The 25,982-nt window shown below is 35.4% G+C and overlaps 1 protein-coding gene across 2 annotated transcripts; it reads left to right on the forward strand.

Annotated features, from left to right (window-relative positions):
• The first annotated feature begins 75 nt into the window (after positions 1 to 75).
• LOC129889131 (delta-1-pyrroline-5-carboxylate synthase) lies at positions 76 to 25,720 on the forward strand. Of its 2 annotated transcripts, XM_055964306.1 has the most exons (21): positions 76 to 257; positions 535 to 606; positions 700 to 803; positions 1,415 to 1,517; positions 1,645 to 1,806; positions 2,467 to 2,744; positions 6,552 to 6,611; positions 15,893 to 16,043; positions 16,123 to 16,287; positions 16,371 to 16,448; positions 16,812 to 16,901; positions 17,164 to 17,250; positions 17,365 to 17,451; positions 17,565 to 17,661; positions 17,761 to 17,864; positions 17,972 to 18,047; positions 21,170 to 21,320; positions 21,462 to 21,530; positions 21,721 to 21,787; positions 21,890 to 21,960; positions 25,301 to 25,720. In XM_055964306.1, the coding sequence occupies exons 1-21, from the start codon at positions 198 to 200 to the stop codon at positions 25,380 to 25,382; spliced, it is 2,214 nt and encodes a 737-aa protein (XP_055820281.1). In that variant the 5' UTR covers positions 76 to 197; the 3' UTR covers positions 25,383 to 25,720. The 2 variants fall into 2 exon arrangements, with proteins under 2 accessions (XP_055820281.1, XP_055820282.1); XM_055964307.1 differs by lacking the exon at positions 6,552 to 6,611.
• Positions 25,721 to 25,982: the final 262 nt, after the last annotated feature.

A 25,982-nucleotide genomic window follows, 5' to 3' on the forward strand; every position in this document is an offset into this window, starting at 1 on the left:
AATATTCAAAAAATTAAAAATAACTTATAAATAACTTATTAGTAATCCAAACTAGTGTCAGTGTTTTTAGTCGGAAAACGTGGTGGGCATCCCTGCAATCCCAAAGTTCGGATACTAGTAGTACTAGAAAAGTGGGTGAAGGAAGTTGACTCCACATTTGTGCTGTTACATCCTACCTTTCTTTCTCTTCCCTAAAAATGGAGACAGTTGATTACACTCGGGAATTTGTCAAGAACGTGAAACGAGTGATTGTCAAGGTCTCAACTTTATCCTCCAATTTCTTCTTAATCCTTTCCCTTTTTTCTAGAATAATTCTTGTCAGATTGGAAAGAATCGTTTACCCTATAAGGATTTAACTTATTTATTCACTCGGACAACCTAAATAACAATGAGTATAATTTAACCTAGTTTCAGGCCGTGCCTAATATAAAGATGGAAATAAGTGACATGCTTTTTAGTTTTTAAACCACCACTGTATATTGCTTTCTTTGTTCCTTTTACTTCGTCAGTGCTAACAAAATTTCATTTTTAAAGGTTGGGACTGCAGTTGTGACTCGAGCTGATGGAAGATTAGCACTTGGAAGATTAGGAGCGCTCTGTGAACAGGTGAATTTTTAAATTTGTTTTCATACATAGTATGTTTGCTAGTATCAATTGCATGTTCTAAAGCTTAGTCGTTATGCTGCAAATTACATACAGATTCAGGAGCTTAATTCGCAAGGGTATGAAGTTATTTTGGTGACTTCAGGTGCTGTAGGTGTTGGTCGTCAGCGGCTTAGATATAGGAAGTTGCTGAACAGCAGGTTTCTACCATATCCCTGCTGTCAAAAAAGATATTTACTAGTAAATAGGTTACAATTAGAATTGTTAATCAACAAGTTCCAGCTAAATATAATTTGACTTATTTCTAAGAAAACTTCACGGTGCAGTTGATATTGAATTGTGCATAGAGTTAAGGTACTAATTTAGCACATTATATTAGTGAGGGTAGACGAAAATACTAAAGTAATAAGAAAAGTTAGTTTGATAGAAAAACACCACATTAGTGTTTAAGCTTTGAATAGTTTAATGAATTTCTTGAAATTTGTATAGAGATATCATAGTGTCAGTCATTTTGGGATCTCTAAATGGAAATAGTGTCATATAATTTGGTTATTAGGTAGTAACTCATTTCGTTTGTCATATCTATGTAGGTTGTACTAATGATCTTAATAAGGAAGTTATGAATTATACAAGTGCCTCTTTATGAATAAGACATTAACTGAAGAAATCAATAAGATACTTTTTGATTTAGTATATTACTGAAAAGGGGAATAAGCTCTTATCATTTATCCTTGGTGACAAGATCCAAATGATGGGATTCGAGTTCCAGTCTTGCAATTTACTACTAACTTGCAAGTCATCATATTTGCAGTTTTCTTGATCTTCAAAAGCCCCAAACTGAGCTTGATGGCAAGGCTTGTGCTGCTGTAGGCCAGAATGGCCTCATGGCTCTGTATGATTCTTTGTTCAGTCAGGTTGGCACAACGTTTTTGGAACTTTTCTTTTTGGTCTAACTCATGATCTGCTTATCATAACGACAAATCTGTCCTCAGCTGAAAATATTGTCTACTACCTTTTACTCTTTGTGCCATCTTTATACAGTTGGATGTGACATCAGCTCAGCTTCTGGTGACTGATAATGACTTTAGAGATCCAGATTTTAGGAGACAACTCAATGACACAGTAAATTCGTTGCTTTCTCTAAAAGTTATACCTATATTCAATGAGAATGATGCTATCAGTACGCGGAGAGCTCCTTATGAGGTGTGTTTCTCTGATTTTACTATGTAGTTGCTGTCCTCTTGCTCCTTTTTATGACAGTTCCTCGATTAGTAGATAGATCACAATGTTTCTTGCTGTAGAGCCTGACCAGTTGCATACATGTGTCTAGATCAATCCATGCGTTGGGCGTAGAAAACCCCTTAACTAATGTTCATCCATCTGTTCCAAATATTAACTTCACTATGCTTTGTTACTAATGTTCATGCATCTGTTTCAAATATTAACTTCATTATGCTTTGTTATTAACAAAGCATAATGAAGTTATATGTATTTATATATATGACATATACATGTATACTATCTGATTTAGGCTTCTACTCATCAGTTCGCTGTAATTATTCTCAATGTTGATTCCTGGGATTGGGAGGGGAATGGATTGAGATAGTGCATGTGACTACGTACGTCATTTAAAATTGGTTCCTGCCACTTTGGCACCAAATTTCATCTTTGCTTTGATGAGGTTTGGTTCAGTTGAATCCTGGTGTTGTCTTAAGCTGTAAAATGATTTCGAGTTCCACCATGTTTTCTAGATCCACTATTTTAAGTTAAAAATCATTCTTTCAATTTAGAATGAACACTCCTTGTAGGACTCCTTGTAATATGATCCACTAGTTTTATCGTAATAATGAACACTCTTTGTAGGACTCTTCTGGAATATTTTGGGATAATGACAGTTTGGCAGCTCTTCTAGCTTTGGAATTAAAAGCTGATCTTCTAGTTCTGTTGAGTGATGTAGAGGGTCTTTACAGTGGCCCTCCCCGTGATCCAGATTCAAAGTTAATTCACACATACATTAAGGAGAGACATGAGAGAGTTATTACTTTTGGAGACAAGTCCAGGGTGGGAAGAGGGGGCATGACTGCCAAAGTAAAAGCTGCTATATATGCTGCTTATGCTGACATTCCTGTTGTCATAACCAGGTACGATACTAGTATTTACGCAATTCTAAATTTTAATTTTGGTGTACATCAGTTGTGAACTTGTTCATTTAAAATGTTCAACTGTTATCTTCTTAAACAAGTTGATAAGTTTTTGTGATGCTTCTTGTCTATGGGCTTTGACCTTTTCTTGTCAATAAAACAATGTAACTGTCCAAAGAGAAGCATTTAGGGTGGTGTGCAGCAAAGAGTCTGAATCAAAGTTGAATCTATAGCTCAGTTGAGGATGCACAAGTAAATGTGAGGTATCTGACTGGAGCTGAAAGGGAAAACGCTGTCATTGAGTCTGCATCGAAGTTGAATTTGTAGCTTACAGTAGGGGAGGCAGAAGAATTTGAGGTATTTTACTGGGGCTGAACGTGAAAAGCATGCCATTGTATGATAAAACATGATATTGATCTGCTGAAAGCACAAATAGGCACACAAGAGAAAAGTAAAAAGTAAAAAAATAAAAATAAAGAAAAGATTCAAAAGCAAGAAAGAACATTAGGTAAACTGAGTTCTGCATTGCAAGTCATGTGTAATGTAGAATGCATTTTGGGACGTATGAACATTTAACAAACAGTTTCCTTTTTATCTATGGGAAGTCAGGTCAGGACTTAGTTCATTACATAGAAAGATGCAACATTACAATCAAAAGGGGAAACCTGTTTGGGAGTTGGCTTCAAATGTAGTACTTCTTGATTGCGTCTGAGTTGATCGGCTTTGTGCTTGTCTGGCCATCCATTTCTTCCAGATCTAGTGCTCCTAAAAGGACCCTTTGAACCATGTAAGGACCCTGCCAATATGGTGCAAACTTCCCTTTGCTTCATCTTGATTAGGGAGTATCTGTTTCAATACTAATTGCCCAGGGGAGAATTGTCTAGGTCTTATCTTCTTATTGACCGCCTTAGTTATTCGATTTTGGTAAAGTTGACCATGACACATTGCATCCACTGTTTTCTCATCAGTGAGCATCAATTCTTCATGTCTGATTTATAACCATTTTGTATCATCCAGTCCAATAGAAGTACTAAATGTGAGACAAATGATGACTATATTTATGTCTTTTTGGCCTAACATCATGTACCTAGCTTCATATAGTGTGAACGTTCTTGCTCAGATAGTAGATAACTTGTTCCTGTTTTTTCCGTTTCATCGTGTTGTCCCAATAAACATCCGAATACACCGTAAACGACTGATAAGTACAACAACAATGATGGCTCTGGTGGTACCAGGACGGGAGGCTTGGACAAGTATTCTTAATTCTGTTGAAGGCTTTCGGACATTCTTCCGTCCACTCGTGACTGCTTCCTTCTTCAACAACTTAAATATGGGCTCACAAATTACCGTCGACTGTGCTATGAACGATTAATATAGTTGAGTTCTCCAAGAAAATTCATCACCTCTTTCTTGCTCTTAGGGGGAGGCAAGTCTTGAATTGCCTTGATTTTTGAAGGGTCTTGCTCTATACCATTCCTACTAACAATGAATCCCAACTATTTTCCAGCAGATATACCGAATGCGCACTTTGCTTGATTCAACTTTAGGTTGTATTTTCACAGCCGTGCAAAAACCTTTTTGCAGGACTGTCAGATGCTTTGATCCCCTTCGTGACTTAATAATAGGCATCATCCACGTAGACCTCTATCTCCTTATGGATCATGTAATGAAAAAGAGTGGTCGTGACCTTCATGTAGGTTGCACCGACATTCTTCAGACCGAAAGGCATTACTCTATAGAAGTAGGCTCCCCATGGTGCAGTGAATGTGTTTTTTCAACATTATCCTCAGGATCTAATGTTACCTAACAAAACAGTCAGCAAATGATTGCATCTCATGTTCGACACTGTTGTCAATGAGTATATGGATGCTTGGGATAGGGGAATCATCTTTGGTTCTAGCTTTGTTGAGATCCTTGTAGTCTACATATCCTTAGTCTACACATCTTGATCTTTTCATCTTATTTGGTGCCGGTACAATGTTGGCCAACCATGAATGATAGTTGGTAAATCTGACGACATTGGTTTCTATCGGTTTGGTACCTTCTTCCTTGATTCTTAGGCTCAAGTTTGGTTAGAACTTCCTTGGCTTTTGTTTGACTGGTGGGAAAGTCGGATCAATCAGCAATCTGTGTGAGACAATGTCGGTACTCAAACGGGCATTTCCATGTACTATTTGAGCTAGTTTACCATCCCCTGCCTTTGCTCAGCTTCCAAATGGATACTAATTTTGGTTTCTTTCACCGCCTCCTCGTGCCCTAGGTTGAACATTTTTGTTTCTTCCAGACAAAGACATTCAGATATGAAAAAGATAAAGAAAGACGTGTTAAGCTTGTGTTTTCCCAGCCGACTAAATTTCTTTTTTTTTTCTAGCTTTCAAGTTCTCGTTCTTGGGGTAAGCTTTCAGGCATCATACTTTTATCATACTCTTTCTAGTCTTGCTCATTGTCCATATTCAGTTCAACGATTTCATTACTAGTCATAATCATAGAAAAACGTATTTATTAATTTGAGTGTTGAAGAAAGGGAAGTAGGCATAGTAAAAGAAATAGAATAGTGAAAAATAAAGTGAAATATGCGTAATAGTTGAAAAGTAAAGACGCCACTTCATTCATTTTAGCATAAGTGCTTTTAAATAGAGAGGCAGTGCACAAAAAGGCACATGCATGAATCACGTCTCCATGATTTATGCTATATATATATATATAATTCTTTTTCAAAACAAATTACAACTCCACACTACCAAGACGCCCGATGAACTGGAGGCGAGCTAATGGTCTACTTCTGGAGAACCTTATCCCATTCAGTTTGTGGGGGATTGACCATATTTGGGCGGCGGGTATTGTTAGGAAAGAGTGTGGGGGGGGGGGGGGCGGGTACGGATTGGAGGGTTTGGTGGGTTGGCGGGTGTGATTTGAGGTACGACCCATGGGAAACTCGTGAGGTCCATATACCCGCCCGAAACCATTTCTTGTCGAGCATCATCAAAATCACTCGTCTTGAACCATTTACCCTTTGAAAATAGATTTCACACTAGACAAATAGTCACTGAATTATTTTTCTAATAATATATTTAGAAATAAAAACCTAATATTTTGGACTTTAAAATAAGTTCCCACGTTGAATAAATTGTGATATTAATACTTAATTTAGGAATTTAAATCCTTTCTTTTTGAGTAGTTTATGTCAATTAACAATTTAAGCAAGATTTCTGTCTCTGAATACATTATTTTTATTTTTACTTTGTCTGACCAAATATGAAGTAGCTTGAATTTATATTTCCCAATTTACAGTTAATGTTTGGTTATTATATAAAAAGAAAAGAATATTTTTGTGAGCTATAACCAATCATCACTTCTATTCTAAGTAACTTTTGGTAATCACTTACTTACTATTCCCTCTGTTCACTTTTACGTGTCCACTATTTAAAAATAGATTTTCAGTTTCACTTGTCACTTTTAACATATCAAGAAAGATAATTATATTTTTTCCTATTCTCCCTTAACATTAATTACTTATTCCTCAAATCATTTTTCAAAGTCTAATACTAAACATCAATTAATATGACAATAACGGTAAAATACTCATATCAAACATTGTTTTTAAAAGGACGTTCAAAGTCCAAAGTGGACAAGTAAAAGTAAATGGTGGGAGTATATAATAAATATTAATTAATGCGCCAACATACAATTCAAATAGTTTAGAATCTGCCAAGCTGATCCATAAATAGTTTCATTTTTATTATATCGTATTTTATTTTTAGATTGAACACTAATATATATTGAAAAGGAAAAAAAACATGGGTACAGGCTACCGCAAGAAGAAACTAACCTGCAAAAGACACATAAGAAGAAACAAAAGGAGAAAAGGTAAAGTAAATTCGTAGTTATTTCATTTATGTAGTAATATCATGTCACGACCCGATTTCTCAGGTCATGATGACATCTACTAACTTCCTATCAGTAGGTAAGCCAAACCCATAGCCCGAAACCAGGAGTAAAGGGCTATCACCCGGAAGAAAACATAAAGGAATCAGGGAACAATATTGAAATAGAAGAAGGAGAAATAAACAGATATATACAAACAAAACAACCTAAGACCTAACAGTAGTCGGTAGTCGAGATTCTAATCAAAATAGGATTACAAGGTATTACAATACAATATATATACAAAATTGTCTTGGAATGCAAAGTAAAGACTAGTCCTATCCAAAACAGAGGGAGAATGACTGCTCCAAAAACTAGGAGCTCACCCCATTCTTCGAATCCCCAAAAGCTGCTCTGCACGAGGCACACGTCAATAGCAAGAACTCGTACTATGATTTGTAGGATGCAAAAGTATAGTATGAGTACCAACAAGCAGTACATAGTGGGCATAGACCGACTGAGCTCCAAAGACAAAGAAAGTATAGATAACAAGTGAGTAAGGAAAGTACCGTACAAGCAACTAAAGAAGAGATATCGCACGATCAAGATAAACAAATACAGAGGAATAAAATAAAAATAGCAAGAGACCGAGACAAAGGAACATACCTGAAAGTTCTAGCCCAACAACCTAATCACAACAAGAACATACTACGGATGTCAACTAACCAAAGACATATTGACGGTAATCACCGCTATTCTACATAATAGCCCAAAAGGGCAATCCAATCCAATTCAATGAGGGGACATCGATATATAAGCAAAGTTAGGCCAATCATGTAACCAACTATCAAACCAACACAAGATACACAAATATAGTCAAGCAATAACCTAATTGGACCCTCATAAGCCCGAAAGGTACAAAACGACAAACATAACCCCCTCCCATAAGACTGGCAGGTGCAAACAATAATCAATTATACTGGTGATAGGCAATGCATATGAATGTGAGTTGTGAAATCATTGTCATAAGTACCGCCAAAGCTGAGTGCCATGAGACCAGGTACATTGGGCCATAATGTCAAGGTTAAAACACGAATATCAGTAGTGAGTCCGGAGCTCGAACCGTGGTTGATAGTAGTGCGCCCGGACCTTCAATTTACGACTAGTGCACTAGTGAGAACAACCGTGATGGTTTTCTATCTCAAAGATCCATTAAAACAAAGATATATGCAGTCATTTAGTAGAAAAACAATCGACAGTAATTTCGACCGATCAAGTAAAAAGGAGGCACATCCTTGAAGCCGCTTTTATCTCAAAAGCTAGTTTATCAAGTGATCCAGGTGGTATGACTTTTGTTAAAATCAATTTTTTTTTAAAGAGTAAAAGTGTGAAATCAATCTTTCCCGAAAACAGAAATGAAATTCTAATGCATGAACTGGGATCGTACCACAAAACACGTGAAAAATGAGTATCAATGCAATGCATGCCATCACCAGCATCCAAAGAATAACATCCACACAACTTAAAGTACATAAGGAAAACACCTTACTCCTACGGCACAAATAGACTAACCAGAGTCCAGCTAGTCCTCGACCAAGGCCTCGGGCCCAACAATGCACCAACAACTCAATGATAACAACATAACATGCTCACCATAACTCTTAAGAAACGAAGGAATCAATGAAGAGTTCAACAATAAATAAGGGAATAACTCAAGGATCGACACCTTACCCCACACATATTACTCGAACAACAATCAAGCACACCTAACACCAACCCACGGTTATGACAAACAACTAAGGCTCTAAGTAAGAGCGGAGCGTACCAAACCATAACAACTACTATGGAGAGCGATATAGAGCCCGTTTGGATGGGCTTATAAGTTGGTCAAACCAACTTATAAGCCTTTTTTAGCTTATTGTGGTGTTTGTCTAATGCTAACTTTAAGCCATAAAGTTCTTAAAGTCAACCAAAAATGAAAAGTTAGGATTCCTAACTTTTTTTTTCTAAGTGCTTAAAGCCATTTTCTTTGACCATGAAAATTACTTTATATTCCTTATATTTTAACTAAATTACCAAACTACCCTTTTTATTCTTTTAACCCTAAAATTCACATTATTTTCCTCATTTCTTCGACATAAGTACTTTTATCCAAACACTCAACTGCTTATTTATATAAATAACTTTCAGCACTTCATACATAAAAGTTACTTTTTTTAAGCCCATCCAAACGGGCTCATAGTACTAAGGAATCACTAAGGACTCGTTCTAAATCACTTAGATCACCGCACACTCAAAAGCCTCAATTATCACTTCCGAAGAGATCAACCACACCAACCAAGCCATAAGCATGGAACTACTAGCCTAAGCTAAGGATCCTGCAACCCAAGACTAACCGAAAGCTTCTATGGGAATCAAGAAAATGGAAATAAGGGAAGATTTCTAAATCCAACATATACAATTCTCATTAGCATGCGATTCATACTACACATTCTCTAATCAAGAAAAAGAGGCCGTAGCCTACCTCAAAGCCGATCACATGCGCTCCCAATTTGCTAGATTGGAGCTTTTCCCATTCTAAATACCTTCGATCACCACCACACTTTCATAATGGTGATCACGACGTCAATACAGACGTTTTGATACCAAAATCGCAACAATTGGAGACAAACCCAAAAACGAGTCAAAAACAAAATTGCAAGACTTGCACCAAGAATTCTGAAACTGACTCCGTCAATAGGGACAAAATAGCTTATTGAACTTTTGCCACAAAATTGTGCACAATTCAAGCTCGGAAACTGATCATGCAACAAAATGAAATAAAAACCACCATTAAAGAAGCTCGGGCAGTCCCTCGGGATAGAAGTTTACCTCGAAAATGCATCCCCCGTACTCTCCCAATCATCCCAACACGGAGCCTCGCAAATTCTTGAACATTTGGAGGTGTATAGCTCAAGAAATCACACTTGGAATATTTGAACAAAGGGTTGATCCCGTCTAGTCTTAATATAAAAGACTAGTCAACATACCCTTTGCAAACGTGGGACCCAGTCCGCGAACGTGAAAGGTTAGGCCCTCAATTCTCCGTGAACGCAGAGAGTCAATTCATTGACCTTCGCAAACGCGGTGCAAGGCCCGCAAATGCGGAGGCCAATTCCACTGGTTACTGCGATCGCATCTTGAGGTGCACGCGAAGAGAAACAGGAGCTGTACCAGCTGGTGCAAGTTATTGTTTAACTATTTTCTTAATGTTAAGAACTTTGAAATCAACTAAAACTTTGCATGTAATCTTTTTTTTATTTGAATTGTGTAGAAAGTTCTAACATTTAGAATTTTAAAATCAATTTAGATTACTTTATATAGTTAATCTCTCTATAACGGTATTGTTTGTCCGATTTTATTTTGATTGATATAGCAGAATGCTATTATAGAGAACATATAATATAACATAAAAAGTTAGTTTTACAAAGAAAAATTGATCATTATAGTGAAATATTGTTGTATAGGATGATTGTTATATAAAGGTTTGAAGGTATAAATTCTTTCCTTGCTTGACTAACTTTTATATCCTATAAAAAATGAATTAAGCTACAGACATCTTATGTGAATTTGTGTTTACAATTAATATTTTAAACTTCTGATAAACAAATTTTGGAACTTTAAAATAACGATAATTTTGTGATGTTGTTTTCATTATATTTTGAAAATTTGTCCTCATCACTATGAACTCTTGAAAATTCAAACCCTTTTGCTGGCAATCCATCCGGGATTAGGATGAGTATAGAGTAATCTTTATTTTATGGGTAAACATGATAAACAAGAGGGTTTTTAGGCTTTGAGGAAAAAGAATCTAGACAACTTATACATATGAAGATGTCCACTTAACTTGCCTATAATTTTTGATAAATGTGAATGATAAATTGAATCTGTATGAAAAATGGCTTAATGTTATTTTTTTTTACATAAAATAATTAGCTTGGAATGTTGACAAACTAAGACCTTAATTTTTGTTCTCCGTTTTAATTAAAAAAAAGATTTTTTATTCTCCTGGGAAATGGAAATCATTTCTTCATAAATTAAAATTAAGTAGAAAGTTATATATTGACTTTGTACATGATAATTAGAAATACTTTTATATGCATGTTACTATGTATATATATATATATATATATATATATATACACACACACACACATACTAGTTAGCTAAATTTTGTAATCATGTCCAAAAGGTATTAAATTTAGCTATTGTGTCAATGTAATGATATTTATTTTTATTATTTAAATAAATATTTGCCTCTCTACCTCTGAGGTAGAGATAAGGTCTGCATACATTCTACCTTGCCCAGAGCCACTTTATGGACAAGGGGGGGGGGGGGGTGATTTGAAAATCAAATAACATCCATAGACACATACATTACACTGGGTATGTTGTCGTTAAATAATTATTTGTATTTATTTTACCTCTACAATTTTTTAAAAATATGTCTTTTTGTATTTATATTTTGTTCGTTGATGTGATACACATGTGCAATGCACATATGCTAAAACTAATAAGATAGGGAGATAAAGTAATTTAGTTATATAAACTTAAGAGGTATATATACAATATATATGTTATATGTAGGGTATATATATATATGGTACATACACGTGGCAATTGAAGATACCAAGAGAAGTTAGTAGAAGGTAACAAAATAAATTTGTATCCTAAAGTAAAAAATAATTTGCAAAATATATATCTTGTTTTGGTCTTTGGCAAATAACTTGGGCCAGCATTTGGGCCTTAAAGTCGGTTTGAATCACTTTTCCTTTGAGATCTGAATTGGGCCAAGAGAGATTTGTGAAATCTGTCCTTTTGAAATCAGTTGGGCCAAAGCCCAAATTTGTTTTGACATACATTGTGTATCCAAAAAGATGTCTTGGGTTGAACTTGTTAATAAGTCAGATTTTAAAAATTGGGCCAGACATGCCCATTTTTTCATTGAGTCAGAGGCGGATTCAGAATTTGGAGGTTCTGGGTGTCACACTGTTTGGAACATAGACATGTTGCTATTTACATCATCAAAATAGGGTAAATAATTGATGTGATTACTGTTTTGGATGATTTGCCATGCTGTCAATAGTATTTTGCCATGACTTTTTCATTTCCATTATTCTTTTTCCCATTATGCTTTGGATTGTTTTTTCCTTGAGCTTAGAGTCTATCAAGAACAATCTCTCTAATTCCAAGGTAGGGGTAAGGCTTGGTTACACTTTGCCCTCCACAGATCCCATTTTGTGAGATTATACTAGGTATGTTGTTGGGTTTCAGTTTGGATTATTCGTCTTTTTGATTTATATAGACGACTCGATAAAACAAAAAAATGAAATAATTACAACAACTTGGTGCAAAGCAAAACTTTTCAGCAATATTACTAATATCATACATATATATAATTTATTTATAACTGTACTCGTCAATTTTTCATATTCTGAAAACACTCTATGATGCATAATTATTTATATTCATAAATATTTCACGCATTTTGTGATAAATTAAATACACATTTATTAGTTTAGGAGGCATCTTATTGGTGTGCTTACATAAGTCGTTAGTTACTTTAAGCAAGCATATTAATTAGACACTACTTTTCAAGTGTACCTCCTGAAGGTCGGGTGGTCACAAGGAGGAATTGATACGTAGTAATAATCAGTTAGTAAGAAATAAGAATCAAGATTCTTAGGAAGAAGCTCCAATAAGTAACAATTGATGCTTTGAAATAGTTTTTTTCAAAAAGCACGAAAAAGATTTGTAAAAATAATTGTCCAAACAATCATGAAATGGAGCATCTGTCACATTTTCAAACTTCAATCAAATCCAATATATTTTATGCTTAATAAAAAGAAAAAAAACTAATAAATTTAAAAGGTCAACAAAGAATTAAGTTAATTTTTTTTACAATTAAGTCTGCAAAAAAAAGTTATTTCATATCTCACACTACATTAATGATGTGAGGTCATTGTATTTTGTGGCACATGCTTATATCTGGATGTCAGGTGTTATTGTAAAACCAAAAAATGAAAAAAAGATTAAAGAAAAACAAGGTTTTGTATACACAGACAAATAGAGACAATTTTTTTTGAAATATAATTTACAAATTATAAGATCAACAACAACAACAACATACCCAGTGAAATCCCACAAGTGGGGTCTGGGGAGGGTAGGATGTACGCATACCTTACCACTACCTTATGGAGATAGAAATGCTATTTCCGAAAGACCCTCGGCTCAAAAGTCACAGTTCCAAGTAAGAGAGAAAAACAATATATATTGTATAATGACAAAAAAAATGAAAAGCGATGCAAATTTTTACAAGACAAGAACAATAATGATAGCAAAGTAATGTGATAATTAAAGGCAATAACAACACAACTATAAAAACACGCCTAGACCTACGATCATCCTAAATCGACACACGACAAGACACCATTCTATGCCTACTAGCCTTCTACCTTAATCCGCGACCTCCACCCCTTTCTATCTAAGGTCATGTCCTCAGTGATATGGAGTAGCGTCATATCTTGTCTAATCACCTCTCTCTAATACTTTTTCGATCTACTCCTACCCCTTCGCATAACCCTTAAATCCAACCGCTTGCACCTCCTAATTGGGGTGTCGACACCCCTTCTCTGCACATGTTCAAACCATCTCAGCCTCGCTTCTCTCATTTTATCTGTCACAGATGCAACTTCCACCTTCTCCCGAATAACGTCATTCCTAATCTTATCACTTCTAGTGTGTCCATACATCCATCTCAGCATCCTCATCTCCGCAACATGCATCTTCTGAACATGAGAGTTCTTTATTGGCCAACACTCCACTCCATATAACAACGGCGGTCTAACCACTATTTTGTAGAACTTACCTTTAAGTTTAGATGGTACATTTTTATCATAGGACTCCAGAGTCAAGCCTCCATTACATCCACGCTGCCCTAAAGCAATGTGTGACATCATCATCGATGTCCCCACTACTCTGGATGATGGATACAAGATATTTAAAATTTTCTGTCTTGGGGATAGGTTGAGTGGCAAGCCTCACTTCCATGCCCTCTTTATCCATCACAACACTAAATTTGCACTCCAAGTATTCTGTTTTGGTCCTACTCAATTTGAACCCTATAGACTCTAGAGTTTGTCTACAAACCTCCAACATATCATTAACTCTGTCCCGAGTGTCATCAATCAAAACTATGTCGTCCACAAATCACATACACCATGGAACTTCCTCCTGAATAGATCGTGTCAGCTCATTCATCACCGAGGCAAAAAGAAAGGGACTCAACACAGATTCCTGATGTAGTCCCATCTCAACTGGAAAATGCTCTTAGTCACCTTCCACCGTCCTAACCTGAGTCTTGGCTCCAGCATACATGTCCTTTATCCCCCTAATATACACCTTGGGACACCTTTAGCCTCCAGACACCTCCAGAGAACATCCCTCGGAACTTTGTCACAAGCCCTTTCAAAGTCAATGAACACCATATGGAGATTCCTTTTTCTTTCTCTAAATTTCTCCACCAGTCTCCACATAAGATGGATTGCTTCAGTAGTTGACCGCCCCGGCATGAATCCGAACTGATTCTCTGAGATTGACGCTCCTCTCCTCACCCTCATCTCCATCACTCTCTCCCAAATCTTCATAGTGTGGCTTAGCAATTTGATACCCCTGTAATTATTACCTATGTTGCTCGGACTCTTCAAAAATATCATTGGGTGCGTATCGGATCCTTCAAAAGTAGTGCATTTTTGGAGGATCCGACATGGGTGTGACAACAATTTTGGAGAGTCCGAACAACTTAGATTATTACAGTTTTGGATATCATCCATGTTCTTGTACAATGGAACCATAGTACTCCATCTCCATTCATCGGGCATCTTAGCAGTCTTCAGAATAACATTAAACAACTTAGTCAACCACTCCAAACCTGCCTTGTCAGTGCTCTTCCAAAAGTCCACCGGAATCTCATCGTTTTCTGCTATAAGATGCATAAAAGAAAATAGGAGAATGGGAAAAATTAAAAGAAAGGATAAAGAGGGGAGGGGCCGAGAGGCGGGGTCCACGTAAATCTAGGTGTCAAAGGTGTAATGACTCCACGAGGAATAAATCTTTTCCTTAAACATGGAATACTATAAAATAGATTAAGAAGTGTCGTTAATGGGAATTGAACTCGCATCTGTTAAGATGTAAAACTTAACTCTTGCTACTGGCACCATGTCCTCCAACATTTTTCTGGGTGGGACGCTTAATAAATATACAATTTCTTATACATATATACATAATTTCAACCTAGGCCTCTGGTGGCATGGCTACCCCCACCCTTCTACATAGATCTGCCTCTGCATTGAGTGCCTAGAACTTGTTTTTGGCCTAATCAGCCCCTTAAAAATTCTGCAGAAAAATAAAATTGAGCCCAAATTCTTTTAAGGCCAAAGAGGCCAAAATTTAGAAATTGGAACAAAGTTTGTCTTTAAATCTGCGTTCTAGCTCCTTAAAATCTGTTTTCTCAAGCTCTCGTTTTTGTTAAAAGGCAACCTGAGAACTTTGTTAGGAACAGTTGATTTGTAAAAGGTCTTCCAGGTTTATCGCATTTGTGAAGTTAAATAAATTCTGGCATCATGCTAAAAGGAAGTTAATCGAAGCCAAATGTTATAAACGAATTTAAGCTAAGCAACTACAACAGTTTAAGTTGCACTAACTTCTCAAAGAGATTACTCTATTTCATCTTTGGACTATATGAAGTTGCTTTGAAAATGTCTACTATGGCGCTTAGCTAGAAAGGATAACTATTCAATGAAGAGCTTTCCAAGGTGTGACTCATTTGATGAAACTGGAATAAATACCATAGGAGACCATGATCTGGAATCCAGCAGAGGCCAGCTGGACACAGTTACCTTACCCTGTATATGTATTGGTGGTAGGATGCAAGTAAACAGTGAAATAGTCACAAGGAGCATGCAAGACGGTCCAACACACCATTGTTATTTAAAAAGAAAAGGGGTGTAGCAGAACAAGATGGTGACCAAAAGTGGTTTGGTTGAAAAGGAATGCAGTAAATTAAGGGTAAAAAACAAATGCAAATCACTACAAACGTTTTATATGCAGCGAAGCATTTTTCTTCAGCAGTTCTGTGTAAAGGCTCATTTCTCAAAGTTTCTTGCTCACTTTACCTAAAATTGCTACTGATTCTCTCTCTCTCTCTCTCTCTCTCTCTCTGACTGCGCACGTTCATGGGGATAAAGTGGCTTTGCTGTTGATAACATCATTAAAGTGCTGCATGGGGAACGTATCGGCACCCTCTTTCATTGTGATGCCAATAAATGGGCCTCAATTGGAGAGATTGATGCTCGTGAGATGGCAGTTGCTGCAAGGGAATGTTCCAGACGGCTTCAGGTATATTTAGAGGGGCATCTGGCTGTAACATTTTGTAAGCTGCAATGGATGTGACTGTATATTCTTTGTTCACCTCCAGGCACTTTCTTCGCAAGAAAGGAGTAAAATATTGCAGGATATAGCTGATGCATTGGAAGCAAATGAAAAGGCAATCCTCGCTGAGAATGAAGCTGATGTTGTTGCTGCTCAACAGGCCGGGTATGAGAAGTCTCTGATATCTCGGCTGGCTTTAAAGCAAGGAAAAGTAAGAGCTTGCTCACTTATGTAAACTGAATGATTGTGTACCTTTTTAGTACTCTTGCTGAAATTGCTACTCCTTTGTCATAGATTTCCAATCTTGCAAACTCAGTTCGTGTGCTTGCTAACATGGATGAGCCCCTTGGTCGCATTTTGAAAAGAACGGAGGTGAGTAAAATCAGATCAAATATATGTGGCATATGTATTTTTCATTGACATGGGGAACAAATAGATTGTGAAGGAGTCTTTTGAAGTACCTCTTTATAGAAAACCTTCTGCACTGTCAGACGATTTTAGTGGGTACTATACTATGTCCACTGACAATTACACTGAATGGTATAGCCAAAGCTATTTTTATGGTTGTTTTGTTTCTTGATTAATGGAATGAACTGGTTGACTTGCCAGAAGATTGGGAGAAATAGAGATGTCGATTTGTAACTAGCAACTTTCATTGATCAGTGTTCAATTATTAGCCTTTAATTTCAGATTGGGATGTTGATTTAATCTCTGGAATATTATCATCTTGTTCAGGTCGCTAATGGATTCATCTTGGAGAAATCATCAGCTCCATTAGGCGTTCTATTGATTATTTTTGAGTCACGACCCGATGCACTTGTACAGGTATGCAATGCTGGCAAAGTTGATGTTCCCCACTAGCAGAAAGAGCTGCATTCCTCTTACTTTCCCCCCTTTCCAATATAAATTAGTAGGGTTCTCTTTTTAGTAGTTATTCAACACTTTTTTGTTACTTGTAGCGGGGATAATGCTGATCGGCATGTCTCTATATGTAAACTTATGGAATTCTCTGCATGCTTGAAGTGCCCATCCTTAGATTATACTTTTACTGTTCACAAACTCGTTGCACTTTTTTTTTCATGACTAGATAGCTTCTTTAGCAGTTCGAAGTGGGAATGGCCTCTTGTTGAAAGGAGGAAAGGAGTCCAAAAGATCAAACGCCATCTTACACAAGGTTTAACTGATAGTTTTTATGTTCTCATGCACTCTATTCTGGAGGTTCACATTCTCTTCATTTCATGCCAACTTTGTAACCTTGTCCTCTTTTTCTTTCTCTTTTTTGTGTCAGGTGATTACCTCGGCCATTCCTGTAACTGTAGGTGAAAGGCTTATTGGACTAGTGACTTCTAGAGAAGAGATCCCTGAATTGCTTAAGGTGCCTGCTGAATATCTTAAGAAACTTATATTCCATCTCTGTTTCGTTTTTAAGAAATCATGACCTACATTAGACATGATTTTGGTTCTTAATTTTTTTTCCCTGCATTGTAGCATGACGATGTGATTGATCTTGTTATCCCAAGAGGTAGCAATAAACTTGTTTCTCAAATCAAGGCATCAACAAAAATTCCTGTTCTAGGCCATGCTGGTAATTATGTGTTACTTGAATGTTAATTACTTGTACATGCTATATTCATTGTCTGCTTTGATATTCCAGTGATGGTGAAGTTACTATGTTTGTTTCCAGATGGAATTTGCCATGTTTATGTTGACAAGTCTGCTGACATGGATATGGCAAAGCGCATTATTGTGGATGCAAAAACCGATTATCCTGCAGCCTGTAATGCAATGGTAGTTTCTTATACCTTTTTATAAAGCAGTGTCCAGTGTTTAACTTCAGTAGTTTATTGTTTTCTTTTCTGTTTTTGTACTTTTTTTTTCATTGCTTTCCTTTATAGGAAACACTTCTTGTGCATAAGGATTTCACACAAAATGGAGGTCTTAATGACCTGATTGTGGAACTTCAAACAAAAGGTAATTCTTTTGCAAACTCCTCCAATAATTGAGCTTCTACATGAAAGAACTCACAGATCCCGCTAGATCAATAAAACTCTGATACCACTATTGGAAATGTCTCAATGGATTGAAATAGCTTTTCGATTGCTTTCAATGATTTTATTAAGCATTGAGAGGTTTTAAATAGCCAACATAAAACACATAATCTGCATAATTTGAAATTTAAAACAACCTAAAATATCTCAATAACTCAAACAACTTAACTAAAATTTAAAATTCAAATTTATCTTAGACTAAACAAGTTATTTTGCTAAAACCTACTGCAGTAACTAAAAGCAAATTCAACATGATTATCATTTATTAGCCTATAGCTTGCTTTACGATAGTACAAGAGTCGCTAATGTTACTAGTGTTTCTATTTATCGTTTCTAATTATCATTGTGACTTGCTGATCTTGCGCACTTTCATCTAAATTGAGGTTAGAAGTGGTTAATAATATATGGATTACTCATGAATATTTTCTAATTATCATTGTGACTTGCTAATCTTGCGCACTTTCATCTAAATTAAGGTTAGAAGTGGTTAATAATAAATAGGTTACTCATGAACATGTTCAAAATACTGTGGATAGCTAATCAATGTAGCAAATACTAGCTGCAAACAAGGCACTATTTGTGAGCCATAGATTTTAAGCATTTCTTTTTGAGAAGGAAATGTACTAACCCTCTAGTCAAGGAGAAAGAGTGCATGGATCAAATATAGAAAACAAAGGAAATCTGGGCCCTTTCTCTCTAAAGCATCAAAACAATCTTGAAAAAGATCACGTGGAATCAGATGCAAAGAACTTGGACAAAAAAGAAGTGACTTGGACAAACCGAAACGAAGTAGCTTTTTTGTCGATAACCTCAGACCAATCAATTGAATGTTGATTAATGCATAAATGATCGAACGCTACTTGAAAAGTCTCTATCCCAGGGGTGTCAATGGTACGGTTCGTTCGGTTATTTTATAAAATTTATACCATACCATTTTTTCGGTTATTTTATTTTATATAACCAAAACTAAACTTTTCAAAACCGTACCATTATTTCGATTTTTCTTCGGTATCGGTACGGTTCGGTTAATTTTTGGTAATATTTTAAAAAAATATAAAAGTTAGAACATGCTACCATGTATACTTGTGTATGACTTTGGGAAAAATTCTCAAGACATTTTTATTATTTAAAAGGTGATGATCAAGAAAACAAGAATAGAGATTCATCCCATTTTATTATGGTAATGTGAAATATTAACCAAAGATGAAAAAATAATATAATTTACGTCACACGAGCAGAAATAGCTCAATCCAGATGAAACTCATAAACAGAGTTTACTTGATTGAAGTATCCAATAAGAAAATTTTTAACTATAAGAGAGGGAAAATGTCTAATAACTTGTAGCTTATTATCCAAGATCGTTGGAATACCTTGTAGTTTACTAGTTACTACTCGAGAGTTGACATGTTAGAACTAATTTAGTTTCAATTGGAGTAGTATGAGAAGTTTTAGTGTTATGATTTTGAGTGTTAATTATGTTGTCGTTTGTAGTCACTTCCATTATCTTGCGCCTAAAGCAAAAAAATTAATATTTTATTATTTTTAAACTTAATATATTAAATATATTTTATACATATATTATTCGGTACGGTTCGGTATTTTTTCGGTTAATTTTTATAAAATAAAAAACCTATCCAATTATTTGGTACGGTTATAAGTTTATATAAAAATCGTTGGTTTTATAAAAATAAACCTAAAAATTGGTTCGATATGGTTCGGTCGGTTGGTTAAGTCGGTTTTTTGAAAACCATTGACACCCTACTCTATCCTAATAGTTTTAAAATGGGTGAAAATCATTTTCACCCCCAACTTTGCTTTTAAAATCAAACTCCCTCCCTCAACTTTGAACAATAATCAAACTCCCCTCTTTATCCTAATTAAAATTTTAAAATGCCTATTATACCCTTTCATTATTAATTTTTTTTACTTCTTTAGAAATCATGATATTTTCATTTTTTTATTTAATGTAACAATTTTTTCATAAAAACATAAACATTATTTTTTGGACAAAAAATTAAAAAATACTAATTAAGTATATAAGTTAATGATGTTCTATAATGTAAATTAGCATAATGAGAAAATTAATTTTTTTAATAATAATCAAAACTCTAATATTTATTTATACAAGTGAAAATAACAACGAATAATAACTATACAAATATATATCAATGTAGGAAATACAAATAATTAATTTAATTAAGGACAAATTTTTAAATATTGTATTATTTAAATTTTAAATTATTTTAGATTATAATTTATGTAATACTCCATCAATGTCAATCAAAACTTGTTTATTTATATAGAAGAGAATACCCCCCACCATTTATATTACTTGACTTTCATTCTAAAAATAGTTGCTTTAATTTACTTGTCCAATTTATGAAATTTTTAATATCTTTTTATTTCTAGCCTTAGTATTAAATAACTGCATAAAGTAGTAATAATCAAATTTAAGGTTTCAAAATATTATTAAATAATGTTAATTTAGTAAAATACACCTCTAATTAATTTTTTTAAGGGGTGTCATATATATCAAGAAGAGTCAAGTAATATGAAATGCATGGAGTAGAATAGTGGAGAAAAGAAAAAATATACGTATACATACATATACACATAATTAATGCATATTATATTGAAATAACGATCATAAGAATAATATTAAATTTTGTGATAAATTCTTAAAAATAGTATTCTACTTATAATGTTAAAGAAGTTAAAGAAAAAGTTATAAATATCTATGTTAAAAAGTAAATTATATATAATATAAAGAGAGATTAAATAGATGTGATATAACAAGGGTAAAATCGACAATGCATGGGATAAAGGGGGGAGTTTGATTATTGTTCAAAGTTGAGGGGGGAGTTTGATTTTAAAAGCAAAGTTGGGGGTGAAAATGATTTTCACCCGTTTTAAAATATGGTAAATGCTGAATATCTACAGCCATTACTTTTTAATGAGAAAAGTGATGCTGACTATCCTCAAGGCCTTGAAAGAACAGTTTAATTAGATTCAAGACGTGTTAACTGATGTTTGCCTCTTTGCCAGGGGTTTCTTTGTTTGGTGGACCCAAAGCATGCTCCCTGCTCAAGATTCCAGAGGCACGTGCATTTCATCACGAATATAGTTCACTAGCTTGCACTGTGGAAGTGGTTGAAGATGTATATGCTGCGATAGATCATATACATCAGCATGGAAGGCATGTTATGTTTGCCTAATTTTTTTTTTTTTTTACAAGGATGTACTATGATTATTTTTTAAAAAAATTACTTCATATTGAAGCTCCAGTTCCATGCAAACTTTTGCAATCCTTATGTTGTTATACCCAACTCATTGGCAGTGCCCACACTGATAGCATCATTACCGAAGATCAGGAAGTTGCTGAAGTGTTTTTACGTCAGGTTGACAGGTATATTTTACTGGACTACTTTATCTTATCATTCTTATGTTTTCAACTTCATCCTTTACCACAGTTCATGAGTAGTTTCTTCAATCTGATATACTAAGTCCTCTAGCATTTCATTAGTTCCCAATAATAAGTTTTGCTCATTGTAGTTAATCATTTTATGGGGGGAATACATTTGATTTTCACTTTTCAGTGCTGCTGTATTTCACAATGCAAGCACAAGATTTAGTGATGGGTTCCGCTTTGGACTTGGTGCAGAGGTATATAATCTATCAGTGATTCCAAATTATCTATCAGTATTTCACAATACATTTGATTGTAGTTTCATATTCTATGTATCTTGCTTGCTTTTGGGTGAATAGGTGGGCATTAGTACTGGTCGTATTCATGCTCGTGGCCCAGTTGGAGTTGAAGGATTGCTAACAACTAAATGGTATGTTTGCTATCAACTTCTACTTCTTTCTGGCTTTAAGTCCTATCTGGGAAGCTACCACTCTTGAGAGATTGCCTTCTGAAACAACAAAACTGTTTCTTCTCAAATCTCTTTGGTGATTCATGTATCTCTTATGATAAAAGAGGAAATAGAAGTAAAGAAGGTGATGTAGTCAGTTTAATCTCCTTATGTTAGTAGAAATGAATTCTCTCAACTTGACCTAGATACTATTTCTTTCCCATACGACACGTCCATCAGCTTTATAGCTTTTGCTACAACTTCTTGATTATATTTTTATCTCTCTGCATCATGAACTTGGTTATTACTTCATTACAGGATCACTTAGTTATTTTCTTGACCATACCAGTCTTTTAGACCCAGTGCAGCCAGATCTCAGTGCATATCCAGCCTGCACTCCATTGCCCGGTTGTTTTCCTACTTGGCAAGATTCAGGTGCTTCTGTTTCTTACTATCATGGCACTACTACCCTGTAACATCTATTCTTAGTCAGCTAACCAAGAATCACGGGAAAAAGATGGAGTTCTAGCTATGTCTCTTGCTGGTCTTGGTGGTAGGGCTCACATGTTTCAACATCCTGCCAATAATGCTTCAGCCATCTCATCACTTTCTCTTCTTTTCTTTTCCCCCCTTTTTGAGTACATCGTTCACATTCGACTATTAGCTCAAATCCACAATTACCTCCTCCTTGGTAACACGTACCTCATTTTGCTTCCAATTTCATTCTTAATGTCTCATACCTTAACTGATACTTTCACAATCTTTCTCTCAATGGGTGAGATCAACACTTGAGCCCCGAGATTCTGATCCATTGCTTGAACATCTGGTATGTACGTGATTTGCTAGGAACTTCGCATTCACTTACCACCCTAAGCTCAATTGCGTGGAGTGGAATGATTCCCGAAAGCATGGTTCTATTGCACAATTTAGAGTATGAAATGAAAGAAAGGTAATTGTTCCTAAATGTCTATGTAGCCTCCCCCCTTGAAGATGTGATTGACAACAAACCAATAAAAAGGACTCTACTAAACACGACTTCATAGACTCCATGGGATACATGAACCATGAACCCAGTGCTCTAATACTAAGTTTGTCACAAAACTTGGTGAGCCAGACCAGCACTCAGTGCCTTAACTTGACCGAGCGGACCAACTAGAGCTGAATCATAGAAACTTAAATAAACATGAAGCATATTTATACATAGAGAAGTCTTTGGGCCTGAAACATACAACTGGCATGAGACCCAACTGAAACATGAATTATAATATCTGTACATACATGACAACATCAACACAGGTCTATGAAGCCTCTACGATAATCTAGGACCTGTAGGAAGTGTCGGGACAGGGCCCGGACCTTCTCAAATATCTATGGTAATACATGGATACTAGACTTAGCCCCAGGTAGTAGCCGAGATGAAAACATGTTTCACTTCAGTAACACGCTCTGTTGCAATTCCAAACTTTAGTCATTTGAAAAATTCGTAGTAAAATCCACTATTCACAAAATAACTTACTTTATGCATATAATTCTGATTCATGGTGTAGCTTACACTAACTTGTCGGAGTACTCCCACATTTCAAATTACAATTCAAGCTTTTAAAACATTTAATGAGAATGCCTTAAGAAATATCAAGTCTCAACTTACCTTAGCGTCGGAGCTCAAATTTGACTTCTGTCCCACAAGCTGTCAACAAGATATATTCTAACATATAATAGGGTTTGAAACATTAAAATACGCTTAACAAGCTCAATGCATCAAAATTGAACTAAGCCCTAGTTTATCGTTTCCCAAATCCATGTCTAGAGTGAAGTCTCAACTCACTCATTCTATTTTATACTTCCAATGGCTCACAAATAATTAATGGGATCATTTAAGACTACCCGACCTATCACCTCAACCATGAAGACCCTCTTCACCTTCCTTATTTAATGTCCATTAATGAATTTTCACCATTCTACCATCAAACCACTAATTAAGTACATTTAGTACTCTTATATCATAACTACACTAATATATTAAGCCCAAGAGTTGGAATTACCTTTAGGGCTCGTTTGGTTTGAAGGATAAGGGATAACTAATCCCAAAATTAATTTTAGAATGAGTTTATCCCATGTTTGATTGGGATATAAACACCGGATAACTTATCTCGGGATTAATTATCCTTGGATTCTAGTATTATTTTTATCCCACCATAACTAATCCTGGGATAGTTAATGCCAGGATAACTTGTTCCCCAACCAAACGAGCTCTTGGATTTCAAATCGCAAACACCTACCCATAGGGTTATTGGTGGAATTTCCTTGGAACTTTTCAAATTCATGATATTGATATTAATATCATGATTAGGGAGTGATATAATGCATATATAACGTCTGAGCAGTTGGCAGTTGGCAAAAGCACTGAGCGTGCTTTATTTTGTGGTCGCACTGCCTGATTTGCCCTCTCGGAAGTTTTTCTTTCATGGCCGTGGTTTGTCCCCTTCTCACACCTTTCAGTAAAACATCTATAAGTTTTTGTAAGAATGTTCAAATGACAAATGGTTTGAAGTGTTTCGAAACTAGACTTTAAGGGCACAACTTTCATCATAATATCATGGCCAAATTTCTTCTACATTAAGAGATGTACTCCTTTGAAGTTAGGGTATGTTTCATTTGGATGTCTTTATATCATTTCCATCTTGCTCCAAACTTTTGTTCTGTAATTTCAAACATCCATATAGCTTTTCAAGCAGAAGATTTGGATATTATACTCCTCCTCAACTTGTCAAACACTCCTATGCACAACTTAGAACATAGGCGTTGACATAATACTTGGCGAAAATTTTCCACGGCTTCATACTAGGACTCTTTGTAAAGTTGAACTAAATTTGTTATCTCTACCAATAGCTTTAAGGTTTAGGACGAAACATGTGTAATTTTTGTATATTTTTGTTTAATGATTCATCCAAGGACCATAATAGTCCAACCCCTAAAAATTTAGGGCCATTTTGTCAATACTTGAACACCAAAATGAAATGAAAACAATAAAAAAGATGAGAGGCATGAGTTTGTCATGGTTTTACTGGGTGTCTTCTATGTGCTAGAGGAAGAGGTTACTTGCTGTTTAAAATATATACTAAGTTCTAGAGTCCAGTACCTATTTGATTCCTTTTCAGCTGCTTCTTTCTTTCTTTATTATAATTATAAATGAGTGTTTCTTCCTTCAAATTTTCTTAAGCTTGTTGTTTACTTATTTTCATTGGGCGTAGCAATTAACATATTGAATTTGATTCTTCATTTTGAACATGAGTTATTTACCCAATGCTGCAATTTTATATAGGCTTGCAAGGGGATCTGGACAAATTGTTGACGGTGATAAAGCAATTGTCTACATCCACAAAGACCTTACTCAGCAGACGTGAGACTGGAAGCTGATTGTCCAGTTGTGTATTTAGGAAGATCTTGTGTCGTGCTATTGGATGTGGGTAAAGCAGGTTTGGTGCTTACCATAGATTTTCTGTATGTTCCAGCCATGGAGACTGACTTGTGATCATTTGCATACACAGGTCAAAAACTCTTAATATTATTCTGTATTAACAAAGTTCCGTTGTTGCATAGGCTCTTACTTGCAGCCTAATTTGTCTGGCAAAGGTTTCCAATCATAATAAAATTGAAATGTGTATTCCAAATAAAAGAAAAAAAGTTACATTAATATTTTCCTTATAAAGGTAATGGCCGGGGCAACTTGCCTACACCTCAACTTTTCTTCTAGGTTGTTACTATCACCCACCATAAAAGTTTCATTAAATATTTTCCTTATAAAGGTAATGGCCGGGGCAACTTGCCTACACCTCAACTTTTCTTCTAGGTTGTTACTACCACCCACCATCACAAGTATTAGGTAATTCTACCAACCAAATCTTAGGTAGGTGTGTGTCTTTATTGAGATTTCAACCTTTGGTTTCACGGTTTGTACTAATTCATTGACCATTAGGTCCACTATTGATGTGAAATAGGCTTAG

The sequence above is a fragment of the Solanum dulcamara genome, chromosome 5, assembly GCF_947179165.1.
Source record: "Solanum dulcamara chromosome 5, daSolDulc1.2, whole genome shotgun sequence".
NCBI lineage: Eukaryota > Viridiplantae > Streptophyta > Magnoliopsida > Solanales > Solanaceae > Solanum > Solanum dulcamara.

Coding starts and splice junctions, on each gene's coding strand:
- LOC129889131 (XM_055964306.1), top strand. CDS start 198: ATGGAGACAGTTGATTACACTCGGGAATTTGTCAAGAACGTGAAACGA. Junction 2,745..6,551: donor ATTCCTGTTGTCATAACCAG/GTACGATACTAG, acceptor ACATGGGTACAG/GCTACCGCAAGAAGAAACTA. Junction 17,662..17,760: donor TCCTGTTCTAGGCCATGCTG/GTAATTATGTGT, acceptor GTTTGTTTCCAG/ATGGAATTTGCCATGTTTAT.